This window comes from Macrobrachium rosenbergii, chromosome 54 (genome assembly GCF_040412425.1).
Source record: "Macrobrachium rosenbergii isolate ZJJX-2024 chromosome 54, ASM4041242v1, whole genome shotgun sequence".
Classification (NCBI taxonomy): domain Eukaryota; kingdom Metazoa; phylum Arthropoda; class Malacostraca; order Decapoda; family Palaemonidae; genus Macrobrachium; species Macrobrachium rosenbergii.
Window position 1 is genome coordinate 43196210 of NC_089794.1, and position 23830 is coordinate 43220039.

Genomic DNA, 23830 nt, shown 5'->3' on the forward strand with positions numbered 1-23830 from the left:
TCAGTATGTTGTCAGAGCACAATGCTGAAAATTTCAGACTCTTTGTAGTTTTTATGCTGTTTTATTGCTGATGACATTGTTTGAATAAAGTAATGTGTCTTATAAGACCACTGAGTTACATGTCTAGAAGTATGTACTGTATTATAAGAAAAGTGACAATCTAAGAAAATCAAAGTGGAAAGGGACAGAAGGAAGCAGATGAAAAGTAAATGCAAAAGGCAGTGCAATTTGGGTGCAAAGTTGCTGTTGTAAGCAGATTTGATATAATGAAAGCTGTGTGACAGTGTAAATGCTGTTTTGTTACTGTCCTTCCATTACATGAGTGTCATAAAGGTTTTTCTCCTCAAAGAGCAGTTTTAGCCAATGATGTTTTGATTATCAATTCAGGATAATAACAAACAATGGTTAAGATTATTTTATTAAAATACATGTATACAAAGAAAACAACAGTAATTCAAAATAAATATGTGATTTAACAAATAATATATACATATCTTTTTAAAACAATGTGAGAAATTTAAATGTTTAATAGGGCAGTGACAAGTACTGGCTATTAGTATGCACTTGATAGAGTAATAAGTGTAGCTGAGGGTTCCTTCCCTTCACACAATCCCCTTAGTTGGCAGGTGTTGTATTGCAGTTGTGTGTATTTTCATAGCAACTCTGATGCAAACCCTATGAGAGTTGAGTATTAAGACTCTGTGGTCTGGTTAGACTATGAAATAGTGGTATGGGTTCAGGATTGTGTGCAGCCAAATTGTTTTTATATCAATTGATGAGTTAATTACTAATAGTGTAGCTTACAGCAGTGTTTATTATACTGTATAGGATTGCTATTGTCACTGGTGTCATGGAATTGTTTTTGTATGTTGCCATAATTTTTTTTATATGCATTATTAAGAAAAGTTATCTTGTAGTGTGCAGTATTAAGCTCAGGTTATGAGAGCTACTAGAATACCTGAAGAATTCTGTTGTTAGATATTAGAATATTCAGCCATTTGACAACAGAAAGAAATTTATTCATACGATAAGTATTTGCTCAAAAGAAAGGTCCTAATAAGTAATTTTTTAGGAAAATGCTCAATTCTGAAAGTGATAATTTACGAATGAAAGGCTTACTTTCCTTGAGTGTCTGCAGCTTAAAAGCTTTTTTTTTTTTTATAGATCAGAAAACAAATACTTGTAGTAACATTTAAGATAATTATATAACATTGATATATAAATAACAGTAAAAATTTTATCAGTGTAAACTCTGGAGAATGCTAAGTTTAAAGTTTTTCGTTGTGTCCCAAATTCTCCTTGAGGTTTTTCCAAGCTCTGTTGATGTGACCAAGTGTCGTTGTATCATCTTGGACCTGTCCAGAGAAGAAAGATGAGTTTTGAAATCAGTAATTCCAATTAGAAAATAGTACTTCACCTATAAACTTCAGTTTAACTAAAGGGAGAGTTTTAATGAAACGAAGCTTGGCTACTGGGTCTAAGATATTTACAAGCATGGTTAGTAACAAGGATCGTAAATTATTTTGTACCTGAGGTATTGAACTTGGAAGTGCTTGCTTCTCTTTCAAGATGATGGGGTTGCTACGAGGTATTCTGATGTGACTTGAGGCTTGTGAATTTTGCCCAGGTAGCCATGAATTTGTATGCTTGTCATCAGCTTCAGTTTCATAATGAAGATTTGAGCTAGTGTCATATCTGTCTTGTGCTTTGTCAACTTTTGCAGATTCCCAGTTGTACATATCAAACATTTCAGGATGGTCTTGTAAGTCAACATCATGAATAGGTGGACGCCATTCGTAACTCATTTTTGAGCTGCTTCCACTTAGCTCATGGTCAGTCTGTTTGAAGTTTGAGGGATTAGATGAGTGGCTTATTGGTACTGTGGTTGTTGGCAAAGTTGTAGTAGTCTGTCTGTACCAGGGTTGTCTTGTTGTAGGGGTTGTCCTTTGAGATGGAGTTATTGTTGTAGATGATCTCAGTCTTTGCTTACTGCTTCTGTATGAAGTGTGATGAAGAGAAGGGCTAGTGATTTGTGTTGGTGTAGTGGTAGGCAATGGAGAATTTGTGCTTAGATGGTGGGTAGGTAAAGTTGTAGGTTCTGTAGTACGAGTTTCATTTTTATCATTTCTTTTACCGACCATGAAATCTCTCAGACGCTGCAAAGAATTGTATCTTGTTTGTCTTCCTGCTAGGAATGGTCTAGTAGTTGATGTAGTGGTGCTAATTAAAGTTTTTTCTTGGTCAGACTTATTGTTTTGAGAAAGACTGCTTGCATATTTTGTTTGTTGTAAATCTATGCTTAATGCTTGAGGTTTCAGCTCTGTTGCTTCTACTATAGACTCCTTTTCTTCTGCAGGATTTAAATTAGTGGTATATTGATTGTCTGCCATTTTGATCACAGTTGTTGGTGTTAATAAAGTTGAAAGTGCCTCCATTTCTGGTGCTGGTTTTTCAGTTTTGTGTGCTTGCGATATTTTTCTTGGAGGAGAATTATATGTTATCTTGAACTTATTTGTGTGATTTTGTGAATGTTTTGTAAGATTTTGGCCATCATTGTCTATTGTTAGAGCAAAGTCCACTTTAGGTAGCATAGTCATTGTTCTGTGGTTTAAATTTCCTGGCATCAGAACTTGCTTTGTTGTCCCTACTGATGAGGGTGTTGGATTATTCCTCCATAAGAACATAGGTGGAGAACTTGTAGGGATGGTTGTTATTTCTTGTGTTGCTGCATGCCTGTAACCTGCGGTTGTAGTAGGTAGGGTTGTTATTTTTGTGTTGCTGCATGCTCATAGCCTGGGGTTGTAGTCTTTGGACTTGATTGCATTGTCTTGAAGTACTTGGCTGTTGGAAATACTTCTCCTTCTTTTGGCATTGGAGTGGCTTCAATAATTGTAATCCTTGACGATGCTTCAGACATAAAGTCTTTTGTTTTCGATCTTCCTTGGTTGTCAGAAAGTTGATGAGGTAAATTCTCATCTGGGTTTGAGTCTCTCCAGCTTATGGTTACAAAATTACTTTTATGAGGAGTACTTATTGTTGTGACAGAAGAATCAATCCTCAAGTTAGAGTTGTGAATGTTAGAGGTCTGTGGTTGTTGCAAGATTGGATTTGAATATTTTGTTTCAGAATTTTTGTTTAAATGATAGGTGGAAGGTTTTAACACTGGAGGGAAATGATGTGATAGAGGGTTGTTATTAGGAGCGTTTGGTGTAGATGCTTGATTTTGTGGGGTGGGTAAAGGTGTTGCAATTGAGCTAAAGATTTGACTTACTGGCTTGTTTTCTGAAAGTGCCCCAAAAGGTATGTGGCTAGAGGTAAGTCTTGAGTAGAATGGGCTGTTGGTAGTGACACTTGCAATAGTTCTTGAAAATGGGGTAGTAGGTTTTGAAAAGTGTGTCATTGGTAGTTGAAATTTAGGTTTCATTTGTTTCAAATTGAAAGGTAAGTTTTGGTTGCTTGAAGTTGTATTCCAAGAATTTTTGGTTGTTGTATCAGGGATAGATTGTGAATCAACATTAGTTTGGTTTTCTTTATCTGCTAATGTTGAAGTTGGTGTTGTGCGATCCTGAAATACAGTTACAATTGCCTTTTCTTCGGATGGGGCAAATTCCATGTCTCCTGTCAGCTCTAAGTTTTCTGCCCCTTTTGTATTAGGTGATTGCACTTTTTCATCAAACTGTTTACTATTTTTATGAAAAGAGGTGTCAATGACATCATCAATAGTGAATTTTATCAAAGAGGGTCCTAAGCTTTCATTGTATGGTTCAGTTTGGGAAAAATGCTTCCTTGCGGGATTAGTTTGCGGATTTACAACAGAATCCCCTTTCAGTTGCTGTTCTTCATTGTTAGAAGACACTATGAATATTGGATCATCTAAGTATTTCTCTGTTGTGGTTTGCAAATGATGTGATGTATGAGTCACTGTTGCTGCAACAGTGTCACTTTGGCTTATTTGATGAATTTTAGGTGATTGGCTTAATGCTGCTGACAATTTATACTGAGGGGCTGTCGTTGTATGTGTTTGATAATTTAATGTGTTTTGTATAGAAGGCAGGTTGGGTTTGTTATGGTGAATGGCTGCAGAGAGTTGAGGTTTAAATGTAAAACCATTTCCTTTGTTTTTATTGCTACTACCAACATTTCTTAAGGGTCTGGTATTCACATCTGTTGTAAGTGGATGTAAAGGAAACTCATGGGCATCAGAACTGAACTTTAGGTTAGGCCAGTTGGTACCTTTGTTGTCAGTATCATCCTCCCTCTGATTGTCTGTCTTTGACGTAAGAGAAGGGAACCAAGAAAAAATACCATTGGTATTTGTGTTTGGGGTCTCACGGCTCCTGAACATGTTGAATGGGTTAAGAAACCGCATTCTAGGTAGAGTGGGCAGACGGAAAGGACGCAGTGTTGGAGGTTGGTTAAGGAATGAAAATCCGGGTTGGGAAGTTGGGGAAGGCTCTGTGGGAGCATGGGTAGTAGTAGCAGTAGTCCTTAAGTTTGGCCAAGGAATAAATGGAGGGTTTGTCGATGGTGCTGGGTTAGGTAATGCTGGAGGGTTAAAAAATGATAATGGTTCATCTTGTATTGTGTTTGGAAAAGGAGGTAAATCATCATTCTGTGCAAAAATGGGTGACTCAAACTGGACCTCACCCTGTGTATTTTGATTGTTAATTATATTGTTTTGCTGTATTAGGTCAGCTGGGGGTAAAAAAAACCCATGAGCCTCACCTTCAGGTTGCTGCTGAAATAACAGGTTGGGGTTGGTGTCATCGACTGTTGTTTCAGGTTCTAATTGTACTATTGTTTCAGGCTCAAATTGTTCTGAATTAAATGATTCTTGAAAGCCCTCAACTTCATTTTCTTGTTGGTGTTGCCCTTCTAAGACAATGTCATCCCCTTTAGGAGGTCCAAAGTCATGAAACTGTGAGGATAAGATTGGTGGAGGTTGCATTTCTGTAGGAAGATTTTGAGGTGATGGGAGTTGCCTTGTAAACTGTAGTCTGTTAGGAAGATTATTACGAGGCTCTCTGCCTAACTGAAATATATTACGAAAGGGTCTCATGATATTACGAAATGTATTACCTCCTTGTCGCTCTTCTGCAGATTTGTGTGGAGTATTGGTTTGATAGGTGTCAGATGTATGATGGTTGATAATTTTGGATTGATAAGGGGCATCTGGTTTTGAGATTGAATGCAAGCTTGTTGCTTCATGAAAATATGGGGATATATCAATTGATATTGAATCAACTGGTAGGAGAATTGGCTTTTTACCACGTTTTGGTGCATGTAAAGGGGGTCTTTTGATACCAGCTGGCCCTGGAACATGACGTTCAGTTATGTGTGACTCTTGTGTCTCTATATGGCCATAATCAGGTAAAATTTGTTGAGATGCTGTTGAATCATCTCTTTCTCTGCTTTGATTGTGCAAAAAGTGGTTTTCCGTAGTATATTTATAAGGATTTGGTGGTGCACTATCATCATATGGGTATCCCCATTCTTTAAGGTCATGTTGAACTGCTGCATGAAGCCATGGTTGGCTGTAGACTCCCTTACCAGCCTCAGGTTTATTGTCACTTAGAGTATGTAGCCCCTTGTTTAATGGATAATTTTCCAGACTTGATATTGCCTTTGCTCCTTCATTTTGTGTGTTGTCCTCTCTGTAAAGAGGGTTATTGAAGGTTGTTCGTACTGGAGGCACTGGTAAACTACTGATTTTATTGGGCATTGGTTGGGGAGGTGAGTAGGTAGATTGTTTGTTTGGTGAAACTGTTGTGTCAGTATGAAAGAAAATCTTTCCAGTATTATTTTTCAGTTGAGGAGAAGCTTGGAATGGTCGTGTACTGGTTGTATCTATAAAGTCAGGCCACTTGGTAGGTTTGATGGTGTTGTTTGTATTGTTAGATTGACCTTGATTTGAGGTTAAAACATGTACTGATTGCAAGGGAGAGCTTGGTGCATTTGCAAGGTCAGGCCATAGTAGTGCATTTTTAGTTGCCATAGAGGTTGTAGACAACTGTGAGCTAGTTGCCTGGTTGAATTTTGCATCATAAATTGGGCTCTTCTCCATCACAGGCTGAGTGAGTTGCTTGATGTCTTCTTTTGCAGTGTCTTTAAGTTTATCGTCCTGTCCAGTATGTGGCCAGGTAATAAATGTGGGTATTTTAGGACTTTCATCATTATTGCTATTTATTAGTGGGACATGTAAGGTTTGGCGATTTTGTTGTCTCTGATTGTTGATGTTAATCCTTTGATGGTCATACCTACGCTTTTGGTTTGGGAGAAATACATTTAAAGGGTTGAATAACTCTGGAGGGAATAAATCACCCATAGAAAGTTTGTTTAGGGAAACTTGTGTTTCTGTTGTTTGTAAGTTATTATGCAATCGCAATCCTGTATGAGATGGAGTCTTAGTAAAAGTTTGTTGAGGTGGTTGTGTCGCTGTGCTCTCAAGAGCTTCTACTATAGCTGTCCAGTGCTTTTCTTTTACAGGGCGAGAGTCTGGTACCCATTTAGGAAAATTAAGAGGAGGAAGTGCATTTGATGTATTTCTGTGATCCCCTGGCCCTGCCCATCCAACCAGATCTCTGCCAGATTTAAGAGGTGGTACCTCCAAAGCACGATCATGTTCATCAAACTGGTTTGGTGGTAAAACAATAGTGGGGTTTTGCAGGTCAAAGGTGGTTATTGATGGATCAAGCATCACTGCATCTTCATCAGTGCTTGATTTGTATTTTAAACCCTCCCCTGTTCTGATGAGGGTTGCCCATATTAGCAGCAGTAGTAGTAGTTGTTTCTGCTTCCACATCTGAAATAAAATTTCATATTAGTATTATATACGAATGATAATCCAAATTAATTATGGGAAATTGAGGTTACTATTAGAGATTAATGACTGAAAGGCGAGAATACATTTCAGAATCTGCCATTGTTCAGATAATAGGAAGTTCTTCATAAAATAATTTAATTTCCAAATCTTATATTGGTAAAATCAGAAAACCAACAGACTTGATCAGTCTATTTCAAGATGAATACAGTCATCTTATTAGTCTAAATTCGTAAATTCGTGCTTTCAGAAAATAAGGGTTAAAAGGTGTTAAATGATCTACACTAAGTATGAGTCGTGTGGGTACTTCCATGAAGAGAGGTTGTATTTAGAAACCACAGTGACATCACTCAGAACTGAATACTGTTATAAAATAGCAGAAAACCATTATTTTTTGGTGTTTGAGCAGAGAGAAGTGGATGGTTTGGAAAATTAAGATTGACACTTGTGGGATAGATTGTTGTAATTTGAAGAAATTGTTAGGCCATAGAAGAGGAGAAATGATGCCTGAATGGTTTTAGTAAATTGTGAAAGAGTTAGGTCATCATTATATTGAAATGATTAATGGAAGGGGAAAGTGTTATGCCATTATATGAGTAACGTGGGATTTCAAGTTGAAGAGGTTATTTGGAGGAAACTTCAACTTGACTAATGATAAGAGCTGTGAAATGGGAGCTAAAATTAGCCTTTTTAGCAGGTAAGAATGGTGGGCAGTGCATATGGATTCAGTCCTTGAAATAAAACAGTATATTCAACTTCAAGAAAAGAATACATGACCATCTTATCATTTGGGGGTCATGGATGTTAGAAAAAATTAAAACCCCCTCCCAAAAAATAATGAAACCGTAATCACATGTTATCAGAAAATAAAGAAAATAGTTCATGATGTATGTTATGAAAGGAGTATTAGTGGTTGAACCTGGGAGGAATTAAATAAAGCTTATAATGAGAGGAATAAAGACAATCATCTTTGATGCAGAACCAGTAATTCAGAAGATAAAGGTTGGTAGGTAGTAGGATGAAAACAGGTAAAAGTGCTGTCATGTATAGTAAAACACTTGGTTTTGTCTTTAAAATTGATAGCAACATAGATAAGAACTTCATGAAGTCAATTTTAAAAGACAGCCCTAAAAATATCTAACCAAGGCAAAAATTAAAATATTAAAGGCTGATAATGTAACTTATTGAATACAAAAAATGCAAATTTTGTATAGTTTTGAAAGTTTAGACCAAGACTTGAAATAAAATAAGGACAAAGTTAGTTGTTAGTAAAACAAATTATTGCAAGTGGAAAGAAAAGCAGTTAGAAAGCAGAGAAGCTCTATGCAAAAATTTAAAATTTTAAAAATTTAGAAGGAAGTTAGCAAATGACAGAGTTGTTAGAAGTCCAAGAGGGGAAGATGATATATGGAGTGCTGTAGTTGTAAAAAAAAGATAGATTTTGATCTAACAGTAAGGAACAGGTGTTAAAGTTTCGTACTGGTAAAAAGTCATAAGAGCCTAATACCCTCAACATCAGTGTAGGTGGTTGATCTCAGGTGTGAGTTGTAATGCAGATCATTGGTAAGCAGATAGTAAACACTCACATTAAGAAACACAGTTAAGGAATTTAACGCAACCAAATAACTATGATTTGGTGAAAACTGCACATCATTGCAGGGTTATAGATGAATCATTCTACTTATGACAGACAATTTTTGAAATGGAAGATATGAAATATATTTCTGCATTAAGTATGAAAGGGTCAGGAACAAACTCTATTAGTTAGTTTTTTTTAAGAGAGGAGGATTGAACACGGTAGAGGCTTTGATACTGACCAGGTTATTGAGGAAAGTGAATAGAGTAAGAATCAGGTTGGTGTTGAATTATGGGCCATGAATGGAACAATTGCTATAAATTGGCCCTCTCTTTAAAATTAGTCTACAGTAATTAAAGGTTTATGCAACATAGTTTTGATAACCTTATTGTGTAAGGATTCAGTTGTCTTATTTGATTCTGTATAGGTAGAATTTCTTGGTTTATTCTACAACAGTAGACAATTTCCATGAAATTTAATTCTGATTGTGGTAACTAATACATTACAGCAGTTGGACTGTGGTGACAAAAGAAAATTGGTGTTGTCGTACAATGCGCTAAATGAAGAAACTTATTATTTTAAGAAGTCAGTCCAGATGCATTTTAGTCAAACTTATCTGTGTACAGTATAGGTTTTTTTTTTTTTTTTTTTTATTTTTTTTCTAACACACTTTTTGTTGGTTTAGTGAGTTGAGGGTAAATGACTACATCATAAAAGCATCAGTCTTTTGAAACAAACTTTTATCAAAACTTATTTTTTTAAGAATGTTCTTGATGCTAAATGGAGATGTATTTTTCTAGATGAGTTGAAAAAAAGATAAACGGTATCCAGAGTATATGACAAAATTTCAAGTGAAGTGTTAAAAGCATGTTTAGGTGGATTGAATGAGATGAATTTGTTAGATTTTCTATTGTTCCTCCTATTTCATATTTTTCTGTAAATTTCTAATAAGAATTGTTAGGTATTTTTTTTTATAAGATTTTGCATGTTTACATTTTGATATATTTTCCTTTTCTTCTGCAGGTGAGTTTTGAATGTGAATCAGTGTTTTAGCAGGCAAGGTAAGTTTTTTGTTTGATTTGCTTTTGCAGTCACACATCCTGATTCCCAAAATTATTTACTGTTGAAGAAATAGTACCATACATTGGTTTTGAAATCAGACCATAGCTTTTCCAGCATCTTTTTGCTTACATTATTTAATGGTTTTTTTGTGTTATATTTGGTCGCTATGCATGAGATAAAATGTTACTTATTTAAATGAATTTAAATGGTTTGGGAAGAAAAAAATTGGAATGTAAAGAACTAGTTTTGGAAAAACTTTAGTGGATTAGGAAATCATGGTGTTCAATAGTTAGTTATTTGTTATAAGTTACCATGAACAGCTCATCATTTATTTATAAATTAAAGTTACACTCTATGATTTTTTTTTTTACTCTAGCCTCTCTCAATTTTTACACATTTCAGGTTGAGGCACAATAATATTTTCCATTTCACTTTTTTTTTTTTTTACTCTGATGTTTATATCTCCTTATCTTTGAATAATTTTGAGCTTGACTTAATATGTACTGTATGTCAGTATTATATTGTGTATGATATACACTATTGTCACACCCATGTTTTAGGTGGGAGTGCTTGGTGAATGTGTGATGACTTTAGTCAGTTATTGATCTTTATCTCTTTTTGCTTTTATCACTGAATTTTGTTTATGTGATTTGATATTTTTGTTTAATTATATGTAGTTGCACAGTACAGCTACCTATTGCCAATGATACACAAATGCTCTGCATTTGTTGTGGGCTGTGTGGTTGTGCAATTATTTCTTCTGCTTTAAGTGATCATTTTCCTTTTTTATTTCATTATATTATTTCTTTAAGTGATTTTTTAAAATTTATGTGTAAATTTATTGCAAATTACTGTAGTGCTGTTGACATGGTAGGATGGGTCTTTTATGATTACCTGATTACTTTCGAATGATGAAAAATATATCCTCGTTAAACTCATGCAGTAATGTGTTTTTTATCTGATTAACTGCCTTATCATTTGTTTTTGAAGAACTGATTCCAGTTGTTAGGAATACCTGCTTGCTTAGTACTTTTTTTTTTTTTACAATCGTAATGTATTTTATTAATTTATGAAAAAACAAGGAGATTAGACTACATAAAGGTAAGAAGAATGGTAAAAAGAGTGAATTATTGTAACATTTATTAAAACTTAAAACAAATCAGAAAGTAACTAAGAAATTAAGAGAAGGAATTAAGCATAAGAGAACATCTTGAATTTACGTAGACCGGGCTTAGGACCAGGTAGTGAGATAAAGCTTAAAGCTTATAGGAGTACCGTACTGTAATTAACATTCCCTGCCATATGCAGTCCCAGTGTCTTTGCAAGCCATTATAAAGAGAAAAGAAAGTAAGAGTAAAGTAAAAGCAGGGTTAATGGTGGAGTGCAAGCAGAGGTAAGCCTGAGGTCTGTACATGTGGTGTATTATATAAAAGTAACCCACAATGACATCAAGTTGTGCTGCTCCCACCTTTTTCCATCCAAGGTCAACTCGCACAGACAGATGTGGACGTATGCCCAATCTACGTCTCATCAGTGGTCACTGTTTAGACTTTGTGCATGAATACATTCAGCCATTGCTAGTCCCAATACTCACATCACTCACATCACAACACTTCAGAGAGGTTATCTGGAGGGTATGACATGCTATCCAGGGTTTATATAAACTGTGTTACATGGTTAGATAAAAACACAAACGTTACAAGGTATCTCAGAGCTATTACCACACTTTTGACCAGAATACAACTAAGTACTGTATTGTGTTCCAAGCACCCAAGAAGGTGTCTGTTTGTGTGAAATGCTATCTTTGGAAAATATAAACAAGAAGAATTATGGTTAAGCTGTTGCTTTGTTAGAACAACAGATAAGACACCACAAGAAGAGTGCTCAATTGCCTTGTGACATTCTACCTAAGATAAATGATACAGTGGCAGCTAGTGACTGCAGATCAAGATGATTGCCCTTGACCTGCAACAGACACTTCCCTGCCCATGTTTGCCTGCTGGAATCACATACTACAAACAAATTATATGGGTGCCACCGTGTTTGCTAGAGATGAGGTGACCACTTGTGTACTGAGATGGAATCAGTTGATGATGGACGAGGAACATCTAGACTCCATCGCCTTCAGTATCTTATGTGATAATTATGTTGGGCAAAACATAAGTATTTATTTAGTTCTTGCTAGGCATTTGTTCCCTGTGGAATATATGTTCATGACATCTGGGCAGTCCTTCCTACTGTACAACTAAATGTTTGGGCTCACAGAGAAGAATGTCTAATTCTACATATATTTCTAAAACCAGCATCTACATGGAGGCCATGTGGCCTTCCATCAAGAGACCTTCCCTGTTGTGGGAATGAAACGAAAAGACTTTATAGATCTCAAGCCTTAGGTAAGCATATTAACAAATGTTCATCTCGTGGCTTCTCCCAGGACTATGAACTTGTTGACATCAGGCATCCTGGCAGTTACACATGTGATGAAGGGGAGGGCTAGGTACACACAGACTACCTTTGATCTACCAGCTGTGGTACTTACACATAGCACCACAAAGAGTGCCTCCTGAAAGTGACAAGTGCAAAGACCTGGCTTGAAGACCAACCTCCTTAAACGTCACTAGATGGCGCAAGCAGGAGGGGCATCTGTGGCAGATGATTCTGGTCCTGAGCATGACCGTCAGGATTATGCATCAACCTGTGTGCCTCACAGGGGCCAGATGTCACTAGTGTCATGCTCCTGCCCACCTCTACTGCCATTGTTGATAATCCATGCCTGACAGTTAACTGTGGATTATGGATATCTAATTACTATGTGTCTTGAAAAATCTTGCTTATTTCTTCACTCAACTCAGGCATTTATATTTTAACTTTTATCATTTTTTTTTTACATCTTCTTGTTCACCATTTAGCAGCATATTGTTGCTAGTGACTTGATTGACAGCGACAGGAAATAGTACTATCACTAATGTACTTAAATGTGCATTGTTTTAAAGAGAACTTTCGCCCAGTCGTACCTGTAGAAAGGAAGCTTATTGATTTGCATAATGTCAAGTTTTGAATGCTGTGTTTTTAATTACCAAAACTGTGTATACATGGAAGTGTGTTTCCAAATGAAAGAGAGTGAGGAAACATCAGCAGTTCCTGCATAATAAAGTATTTTGTAATTGGAAGTTCATGTTTGAAATGGATGCCTGTAATGCTGGTGTGCCATATCTAAGGTTTACTGTTAGTTGCACTTGATGACTATTGGATTAACAACTGTGTAGAATTACAGGTACACAGTTCTAAATAGTCTGCTGTTTTGAGCAGAGATTCTAGTCAGGGAAGATATGGAAGAGGAAGTACAAAGACCAGTTAGGATCCCAGAAAATCATAGTGAAAGGGCATAGATGAAGAATGGGACCAGATGGGAATTCAAGCAGAAAAGAGCCATTTCACATCTTGATATCTTAAAGGGAAAGTCAGACTAAAACATCAGTAGGTGATGTTATAGGATATTTGTAAAAAAATACTAACTATAAAAATGAACACAAAGAATACTATGAATCTCACACTGACAGTTGCTTTTGGGGATCTTTGTAGCGAAGGGTGACATAGATACAAATAATAAAATTTTATAGGAACATTTCAGAAGACTTCATAGATGTCAGTCTAGTAAGGAGGACCTAGTGCCATGTAACAAATCACAGATAGTTATTATTGTCTATAAAAAAGTCAGACTTGGCAGGACCCAAACCAATATGTCAGGGAAGCAGAGCCTTTCACATTTTAATAATAGAAAATAAGTGGAAGTTTGTGAATGAAAAGTGAGATATTTCAAGGAAAATTTTTCTTGTAACTTACCATGATCTTAGTCCTCAGGCGATACCTGAGACAACTGAAAAATCACTGAGGTGCCCAAGTCCACATCCAATGGTAGGATTATTTGAGGCTTTTGGTGAACTGTTGTGAAGGATCTGGAAATTTAGTAAATGAAAAAAATTTTATTTGCTTTAAAGTACTGGTACACATTTTGTAAGATTTTTGAATAGAAAACATATCCTATTTTCAAGACATTGTGATCTGTTTTGGCCAGATCAGCCATAAACGTTCCTCCAGCATTGGTTTATTGTATGGTCATTGAATATTCATCATAATTATTGTTTATTCACTGAGTTCCCTCCCTCCCTCCCTCCCTCCCTCCTCTGATGACTTGTGTCATATCTGCCTGAATTCTCATCAGGTCCGGGTTTCTATGCATGCCCATTCTTCACTCTTTGAGCCTTCCCACTAATCTTCATAGTGCTACTTTCTTACCCACTGAGTGGTTTTCTCCTCTTCTCAGCACACCTTGTGAAGAATGGGCATGCATAGAAACCTGGACCTGATGAGAATTCAGGCAGATATGACACAAGTCATCAGAGGAGGGAGGGAGGGAACTCAGTGAATAAACAATAATTATGATGAATATTCAATGACCATACAATAAACCAATGCTGGAGGAATGTTTATGGCTATGTTTAAGAGTTGGATACTGTATTCATAGTTGTCAGTAGTCCAGTGATCTCTTTCCAATGCTGCTACTTTCCATACTGCCATTAGTACAGTACAGGATATCTCCAAATTACAGAGCATTTTACTTCCCTAAAGGCCAGCCTTTCCAACCCAACATTGTTATCCACACCCTCTTTGCAGCTAGCTCTTTTGACATGTTCTGGATATTGACAGTCCCATACTCCATTTTGTTTTTAAATTTGGTGCAGCTACTGTGACACCATTACTGGTACAGCTTTCATAATTGGTGACCATTAAATATACAAAATTCTTTTTTTCCTGCAAGCAACGGTACCACCTCATGGATATTTTTATTTTTAGCTTAAGTTTTTCTCACTTTTTTCAACTTTGCTGTTGTGTTAAACTTGCGATTGGAATATGGGAAAAGAGTAAGAGATAGAATCTATAAATGGTTTGACAAGGGAAATCATGACCAACATGCCTCTTGCCTTGATAGTAGATCTACTATTTTTAAGAGGTACATAAAATGATTCCTTGGTCCTGCAGTGTATTTGTTAGTTCACGGGTGTTTTTTACCAATAGTATTTAATCCTCTGGGGTTGTGTTAACTAGTTGAAAGTTAGATTTTTATGTTTTGTCAACTAATTGAAATACCTACCTCTAATCACGTATGTTTTGTCAACTAATTGAAATACCTACCTCTAATGACTTCTTATCTTATGAGAATTGTATAAGAATATCAATTCAATTTGATTTTCATGAATTCTGTAATATTACACAATTCTATGCCCATATCAGATATTGTTTTTCGTCTATATTGTATTATTTATTTTCATCTGTTGAAGTTAACATTTTAATGGAACTGATTTCATGGTTACTCTGTTATCATTAGAACATCCCATGTAATAGGACAAGCCTATAGTTGTTTTAGAAAATTGACAGAGATGAGTACTTAACTCTTGATGGGAGAAAGAAATTAACACTGATCTTATTACAAAAGTTAAGAAAAAGAACGATTCGTATGATTTTTTTTTTTTTTGTTAGATTGAATATGATTATGTATAATTTTGGTAAATATTTGGAGTTGCAAAGATTTTACTACAGTATATTCAACCTTTTTTTTTTTTTTTTTTTTTTTTCATTTTGAGTGTACTGTACTTGAATAAAAATTGTTACATAACCAGTGAAAGTTGCAGGGCAGTGGGTAGAAAGGGGATAGAGGTACTGATTTTGATAATCTGAAGTAGCAGAAGTCTTTTGTGTGATGTTCACCCATAGTTCATCCATCAGTGAACGAATGTGTCATTGAAGGCTGTTTTGTTTTTCTGATATTAAGGAAATTACTTTATAATACTAAAAACCAAGCTGTGCATAATTTGCAAGCATACATCTCCAAACCTGCAAAACATCAGTGTGTCACATGCATTTTTTTTCCTTTTGAGGGGAAAGGGAATTCTATTATTGGTTATTAAGATTTTGATCATTCCATTTTTTCCTTAGAATCTTTTCAAGAAATCAAGTAATGTTGTTGTGACAAGAATCAAACCAGTTATCAAAATACTATGAGTACAATCATTATGAGGAAAGGTGAAGTAAGATTTGCTGAAATTGGATGTACAGTAGAAGGGTAGGTTACCCAAATATTGTGCATAATGATTGTCGGTTAGTGAAATCTATTTTGTAATCCATAACTATTAAATGCCATGTTCGTTTTCCTGTTATTGAAGAATGCAGGGGTCAGTGAATTGGTTTTAACGTTATCTATATATAAATACTACTACTACTACTACTATTAATACTACTACTACTACTATTGAAATGATGATGTTAAGTTAATTAGGCTTGTGTCTTTGCATGAGTTGCAAGCTGCCAGATTAGATAGGCCAAAGCACACAGCAAGTGTGTCTGTCCCTTTCTTGCCGTTCCACTTTCTTATCCATTTAATTAATGTATTTGTTGATAGTATCATTCTTTCGTTGATTTATTGGAAGTAACATCGGAACCTTATTCAGTATATCCATTTTCTAAGAATAACCGACCAATTTCAGACTGCCTGCTTTTATGAAAGGGAAACCTGTCAGGTGTTAGGGTAAAGGTGTCTTTTCACATTTGAAACGTCCGGAAATATCGGCACCGTTTGTTGCATACACAGAGCCGTTATAGAAATGCTTGCGTGTTTACCACGACGGAGGATCGGCTGCAGAATACTTTCTAGCTTCAAGCTGTGCGCGCTCGCTCTCTCTTTCTTTCTCTCCTCTTGAGATTCTTCATATTGACCTAGAAATGTTTTAGCCATTGTGCCAGCAGGTAGCAATAAACATTTTAAAGTTTGAAATTCTCTCTCTCTCTCTCTCTCTCTCTCTCTCTCTCTCTCTCTCTCTCTCTCTCTCTCTCTCTCTCTCTCTCTCTCTCTCAAATTAACGATCTCAGTGTTTGAATCTCTACTGTTTTTCGTGATCTTACGGTCGATGGTTATAGTGTTCGCGTCTATCATATTCCTTCGTCTGTAAATAATCAAAAGATATTTTTTTGCTGTTTGTAACCATTACCCAGTTATTTGTCTCCATGTCCAACCACGTGTTTTCATGGTGCAGGCTACTGTCGTGGTTGGATGGGTAAAATTTCTAGGTTAATGCGTCGTGGATCTAATTCTGATGTTAAAAAAATGATGAGGAGAGAAATAACTCATGAAGGCAGGGTTCCGTTGTATGAAGCTCTTTTCTCTCTCTCTCTCTCTCTCTCTCTCTCTCTCTCTCTCTCTCTCTCTCTCTCTCTCTCTCTCTCTCTCAGGATCTGTTTGTAGTCTAGTGGGGGATGGAAATGCCATAGGAAATTATGCACAATACTGTTTTCTGTGCCTTACAGATATTTTGATGCGTGTAACGTTTCAATCAACCAGGTTAGAAAGTGTGACTAGAGTCACACTTTTATCATGCCGACGGGAGCTACCTGGGTGTTGGTCGCTTCCTTCTTCAGCCCTTCCCCATCCATCCCATCCACTCAGATCCCCTCCCCTCCTCACCCACACCTTACACATGCTAAGCAACCCACCCCTTCCCCTTCCCCCTCTCAGTACTTCTTTCATAGGCTTTGTTACTCTTAGTTGCACTCACTGTTCTTGCTAACTTCCGTCTGTCTATCACTTACCATCACTTTTCCCATTGTTAAGGAAGTAATTGCACACATGCGTGCGTGCACACAAACGGACACATAATTAATTATATATATATATATATATATATATATATATATATATATATATATATATATATATATATATATATATGTGTGTGTGTGTGTGTGTGTGTGTGTGTGTGTATGTAAGGCAATGCCATGAAGGAAAGTGAAACGAAAGGTCTTTCTACTTACTGTCCTTTACTGTGGCATTGCCTTTTTTGTATATATTCATCACATTCCGACTTACACACATTACACACACACACTGTCCATATATATATATATATATATATATATATATATATATATATATATATATATATATATATATGTGTGTGTGTGTGTGTGTGTGTGTGTGTGTGTGTGTGTGTGTGTGTGCATAAACGGAGTGTGTACAAATCCTGGTCGTAAGGAAGCCAGAAAAAAATTAATGCTGAAGGGAATATAGATAAGCCTGCCAAAAGCAGAATGGTTATAGAAATCGGGGAGTACGGAGGCTGGAATGAAAGCCAAATGTCGGTAGTAAAGTAGTGCCAAATGTCAGTAATAAAGTAGAAGTGGGCCGTCCGACTGTAGACAGAATAGATTGCAATAACATTCAATCAGTAAATATAAATAGGTGTTAAATCTTTGGACCAGAGAGAGAGAAAGAGAGATTGCTGCGTCATGAAGAAAGTTTTTTGATTGATTTAGCTGCTGTTTACAGAGATGCGAAGTCATCTGGTGTATCGGTATCAATTTTAGCGTTTTCAGTTTATTTTCGGTTTTTCTGTTACGCTTTCCAGCTCTCCTGTGAAAGAAGCTTCTAAATTTCACGCATCATTGGCCGTTTAAGGTCGTTCGTTTATTTATTTTCATGGTTTAGGTGTTTTCTTGGCATGTTTACTTGTTTTCTTCGTATAGTTACTAGTTCATGTACATGTGTTATTTTATTTTTTTGTTTTTCATGCATGGATGTTCTTCATGGCTTTACTTATTTTATTTCTAGCCATAATTTTTTTCTCTTGCAAGGATCAGAATTCATCTTTACAAGCGTTTTATCTATTGTAATTTTCTCTCGTTCCCCGTGTATTGAGATTATATTGTATGGGGGTGTGTCATTATAATAAAAGTAACAGCAGCGATAATAGCTATAATTTGTGATAAAAGCAAATACATGGCTCATACTTCCGCCATTGTCAAGCCCTTATGAGCTCACATTTGTATAACATTTGTATAAACCCGAAGCGGTTAGTAGTGGAGATCCAAAAGAAATCTTGCGATAAGCGGAGACATGACCTCCAGTCAGACATTCCTTGCAGATGTGATGATCAAATTTGGCTGTCATCATCTGCGCCAGTGGCTCCAATTGTGTTTCGGTTTCTGAAACCTGGAACATTTGAAACAATCTGTCATTTATCTCCAAAAGTTGTATTGCTGTCTCTAGGAAATTGTACTGCCTTGCTGTCAATTACGAAGCACTCCTTAGCTCACATTTTCGTAAAAATCGAGGCAGCTTTTTGTGTGACCTTGCTAAAAGGCAGACACTATCAGTCGAATTGAGAAATTACTCTCCATGGCGGAGGTACTACTACAAAAATAATGATAATAATAATTTAAGAGCATCTGTGACGAGTTTTTTTTTATATGAAATATGCGATCACGGCGCGGTGAACGGTCGCCCTAGAATCTTCTGAAGTAAATATGGGGTAGTAAATTCGAAAAGACACTCGATGTGTCTCGGAAATTTTCGGAACAATCAGGTGAATCGAGCTCAGGCATTGAAAGTTTGGCTTCAGATATATATTTTATATAATTTTTTTTTTTTTTTGTCACGAAGAAGTGAAAGAGTCAGACTTCGGAGAAAATAAGGAGGAAAAGGAATCAAAGTTGTGAGAAATTCAAGTTTCCTTAGCCTTGCTATGTACGCACGTCTACGCAGAACTTTATTTAAAAGCTCGTAGGTCACCCGTAAGTTTATTGTGCTGTTCACTCTTTTCTTGCCGCACTAGTGCAACTCACTGTGTATACACACACACACACACACACACACACATATATATATATATTTATATATATTTAATTGTATATATATATATATATACAATGCCTTCTTATATTAACAATTCTCGAATTTTTAGCGCTTTTGGGTACGCTTATCACTACAAAGCCTTAAGATCCAAGTTCAAGAAATATGAAGAAATTATGGTGTCCGGTACTGGGAAACGAACCCGGGTTCCATAATCACAACTAGGTCACGTGACCTAGTTGTGATTGTGGAACCTGGGTTCGTTTCCCACTACCGGACATCATCATAATTTTCTTCATATGTCTTGCACTTGGATCTTAGGGCTTTGTACTGACAAGCGTATCCAAAAAACGCGAAGAATTCGTAAAGAGGGCATTGTAGCTATTACAATTACATATGTATCTGGTAAAAAGTGACCAGATTCTACATATATATACACTGTATATTATTATTATTATTATTATTATTATTATTATTATTATTATTATTATTATTATTATTATTAATGAATAGTTCTGTAAGGATTCAGCTGAATAAAAGATCCATACTTTGTATGAGAAAATGAAAGTGTAGGAAAGTAAGCAAAATATTCAGTATAATCCGCCCTCTTAACAACTTTCATTTAGTCACGATTATTCCGACACACCAACGGCATTAATTCGCCCTTTCGTCGTTTTGAGTACATTAAAACGTTCCTGTATGCTTTTCGGTCCGATTCCCCTCAAGATTATTTGCAAAGGAGAGAGTTCTGAAGAGAAACAGAGGGCTAAGAGATTCACGATTATCAGACAGGCATTGCACATGTGATGATTCAGGTGCAAACAAAGGGAGTTCGTGGTCCAGAGGTCGCGATGGAAAGCGTTAACAGTGATGAGGCACAGAGCTCTCCTCATTAAATCGAGAATAATCGTTTCAAGGCTTGACACTCATAATTTGCGTTGATTGGTTTTAAGGATCAAGTTTTTATAAAATTTCGATGTTTGATTGTCGTTATATGGGTATGTTGATTTAAAATGTTTGAAACAAGAACAGTAACGGAAGAAATAATTTTTTGTTTACGATGTTAGTAGCAACTAAACACTGCAAACACAGGCTATTAATTTTCATATTTCAAAAGCTGACTGTCTATCGATTCTCAAGTAGTCAAGCCCCACCTTCTTCCGCCTTTTATTTCTCTTTTTTATTATTATTCTTCGGGCTTGGGCTAGAAAAAGAATTTTTACGACAGATATTATTATTAGATGATAAATTATTAGACGATAAATGTAAACATGCAAACTCGCCAGCTGTTCCCATGGCATAGGCCAGTGGGACGACAACCTTATATAGCCCTTTTCTAACATCGTTAAAAAAAATAAATAATCGTTTCGCTTTCTCTGTTGCTTTTAACTTTCTCTTTGCTGAAAGCTGTATCTGTTCATAGCTGCCGTATGCTTTCAGGCGAAAGTCGTCATCATCTACGTTAGTAGTAGTAGTATTAGGAATGTTTTGTAGCACCGCATGAAAAACTATATTATTATTATTATTATTATTATTATTATTATTATTATTATTATTATTATTATTATTATTATTATTGCTGTATCAGGAGTATTAATATTAGTAGAATGGAAACATTCCCAAATGTGTGCATACCCTCCCTTTGATGAAAGGAAAATAGGACAATTACTACGTGACCTTTCCCCTACAGAGAAAGTAATTGTTTGAAAACCAGAGGAGCTTTGAAATAAATTTAAACTCCACCAATGCAGCAATACTTTTTAATGCAACGTATACGAGAGGGTCTCATTCCCAAGTATGTTATTATTATTATTATTATTATTATATCTGCCAGTCCTCTACTAGCTCCCGCTGGAGAATGACAGAAGAGTCTGTCGAAACGCGTCGCGGCAACAATTGTATAGAACCAACTGTATAGAATATATAAAGAAGCTGAATCCAGATTTTGACTTTTCCCCCATGAAATGACAAATATAGGCGAGCTGTTAGCACGCACCTCCACTGAAGAGAAGTCCGCAATAAGGGAAATAGAAAAAGTCTTCTACAAAATAAATGCAGCTGAAGCAGCAATAATATTCAATAGAACCTGTTTAAAAGAGGGTCTGCTGCCAAATTATTATTATTATTATTATTATTATTATTATTATTATTATTATTATTATTATTATTATTATTATTGCCCAGGTTCTAAAGGAATAACCTCGTGGCATAAAATCACGGTAGGTGGGAACAACTGAAAAAACCTGAGTAAAATTAACTAGGTCAAATTAATAATAAGTAAATACAACTTACATACTCTATGGCACATGAAAATAGCGCTTCTGAAACCGTTGTGACATGATTCACTTGACTTTAGTTTTTGCAGGTGCCTCACTCCGGGAAATGTGTGAACCAAAAAATGGATTGTGATGTATATAATTCTTTGCAGCAGTTTGTCTGTGATTTTACGCGCCTTTTTCATTCTGTTGGTTTGTATGCAAGCTTTTGTGGTATACAATAGAGTTTTAGAATTTTTGTTGTCACTCAGATTTGTTTAAAAGCTGCTTAAACCACCTAAAAATAAAACTGTTCTTTGAATTGTTACTCAGAACTGAATTGCAGTCTCTCTCTCTCTCTCTCTCTCTCTCTCTCTCTCTCTCTCTCTCTCTCTCTCTCTCTCTCTCTCTCTCTCTCTCTCGTTCAGTGATTTCTGGTGGGAAAGATTCTAGCATTCCCCCATACGGTGTTATGGGAACTGTTTCATAACCGAGTCAATCTGTTCAATTGCTTGTTCAGTCTTTTGAGAATCGGTGTGCTCTCTCTTCCAGGAAGACCTAGTGGCATAATAATCCACGTCATAGCTTATCAGCTTTGAGATTCTACCTCCCGTTTTCTCACATTCTGATATCCATGCCTTTACATTAATGATGGCTGTGGAATGCTCTTTTGTGAAATTTGTACAAAATTTAGTTGGTAAACCTTTGAAATTACATATTGCTGTGGGTAAACCTTTGAAGTTACACATTGCTCTGGGTAAACCTTTTAAGTTACATATTGCTCTGGGTAGACCTTTGAAGTTACATATTGCTCTGGGTAGACCTTTGAAGTTACATATTGCTCTGTGTAAACCTTTGAAGTTACTTATTGCTGTGGGAGTCTCTCTCTCTCTCTCTCTCTCTCTCTCTCTCTCTCTCTCTCTCTCTCTCTCTCTGTATACTGTGCACATGTAACTGTAATGAACTTAGATGCTTTAATTAAGTAAGAGGAGACCAGCAAACATCCGGTCCTTTTTAGCTTAGTCGAGCTTTTCTCATCAAAGTTTGTCCAGCGTCTGTCTTTGTATATTTATGTAATTAAATTTCGTTAAATCACATCTATCCCTTTGGGCCCAAGCATTGGTTTATGCAACTGGTAGTAGTTAGATGTTGTGGATTGCACAAACTAGCAGTCTCATCCCGAAAGACTTCTAGAGAAATGGGAAGCAAACGCCTTCTGAGGCTCACTTTAATAGGTATATATATATATATATATATATATATATATATATATATATATATATATATATATATATATATATGTATATGTTATCAACATATATATATATATTTATCATAATATATATATATATAAATAGTATACTGTTTCGCCGGGTTTAGTATAGTCCCTGGGGGTATATACTAGCTCCTGTGTGTGTTTGTTTGTTTGTTTGTTATGTATATATGTTTGTTGCAGTATCAGTATACAAAATGGGAAGATTCGTATTAATACATAGGTTTTACAAAGACAGAGACCAAATATGTTTATAAGATTCACTTTTCTCACAAAGCAAACATTAGGATAAAAATCAGACCAAGCGAATAATTAGTGGTAACTAAAGTGACCAGGGTCCAGACTTCCTTGATGAGTGTTGCCATCTTAGCGTTATTCGTTGCTGTTTTCTTTTCAAGCATCCCACTGGGGTTAAAAAAAATATATATATATATAATTGTTCCTATTGGCCTCAGGAGAAGAAGCTCTTCTGATGTTTGGGAAACAGTTCCTGTCACTGAGGGGTACACAGTCTTCAGTTAGGTGCTTCTTTGCCCTGGGGTTTATCATATTTACCACTGGCAATCCCACGGGGTTCACAACTACTTAGTAATTGCACTTCTGCCTTCTGTTATGTTCGATTAGAATTCCAACCCAATGGAACTCCCTATGGCAGCTGTGTCTAGGTCTTGGTACTGCTAACTACTGCTGCGTTAGCAGTCGATTTTAATTAAATGACTTGACGAAAATGAGTTCATCTACGATTCAGCAATAAAAGTATGAATGGGGCAGTGTCCATCGTGTTATTTTGTTTATCTGGAGTCACCCTCTATTAGAGAAAGGGTTCATTGTCTATTACTGGCTCTCTCTCTCTCTCTCTCTCTCTCTCTCTCTCTCTCTCTCACACACACACACACACACACACACACACACACACACACACACACACACACACACACACACACACACACACACACACACACACACACAATAAGCCTTTCTCTTTTTGTTCTGAAGACAATACTGGTAATTGTACGTCTTCTCATTGGACGTGTGAAATTTACTTCCGTACGTGATTTTATTCTCGGTCGAGCCATAATCGTTGCTTATGAAAGGAAGCCGTCGCGGAAGGAGACCTTTCGCCCGTTTTGAGAGATCAACGAATCAGGGAAAGAATTTGATGATG

The 23830-nt window shown here is 36.1% G+C and overlaps 2 protein-coding genes across 22 annotated transcripts in view; one reads left to right on the plus strand and one right to left on the minus strand.

Moving 5' to 3' along the window:
• Osbp (oxysterol binding protein) overlaps positions 1-23830 on the plus strand; it is a 420928-nt gene that overhangs the window by 343946 nt on the left and 53152 nt on the right. The window lies entirely within an intron of this gene.
• Positions 1129-13424, minus strand: LOC136835037 (mucin-2-like). Its single transcript, XM_067098152.1, is given in 4 exon segments — positions 1129-1355; positions 1530-2761; positions 2764-6802; positions 13302-13424. Coding segments are annotated over 3 exon segments (5358 nt in total). The 5' UTR covers positions 13302-13424; the 3' UTR covers positions 1129-1268.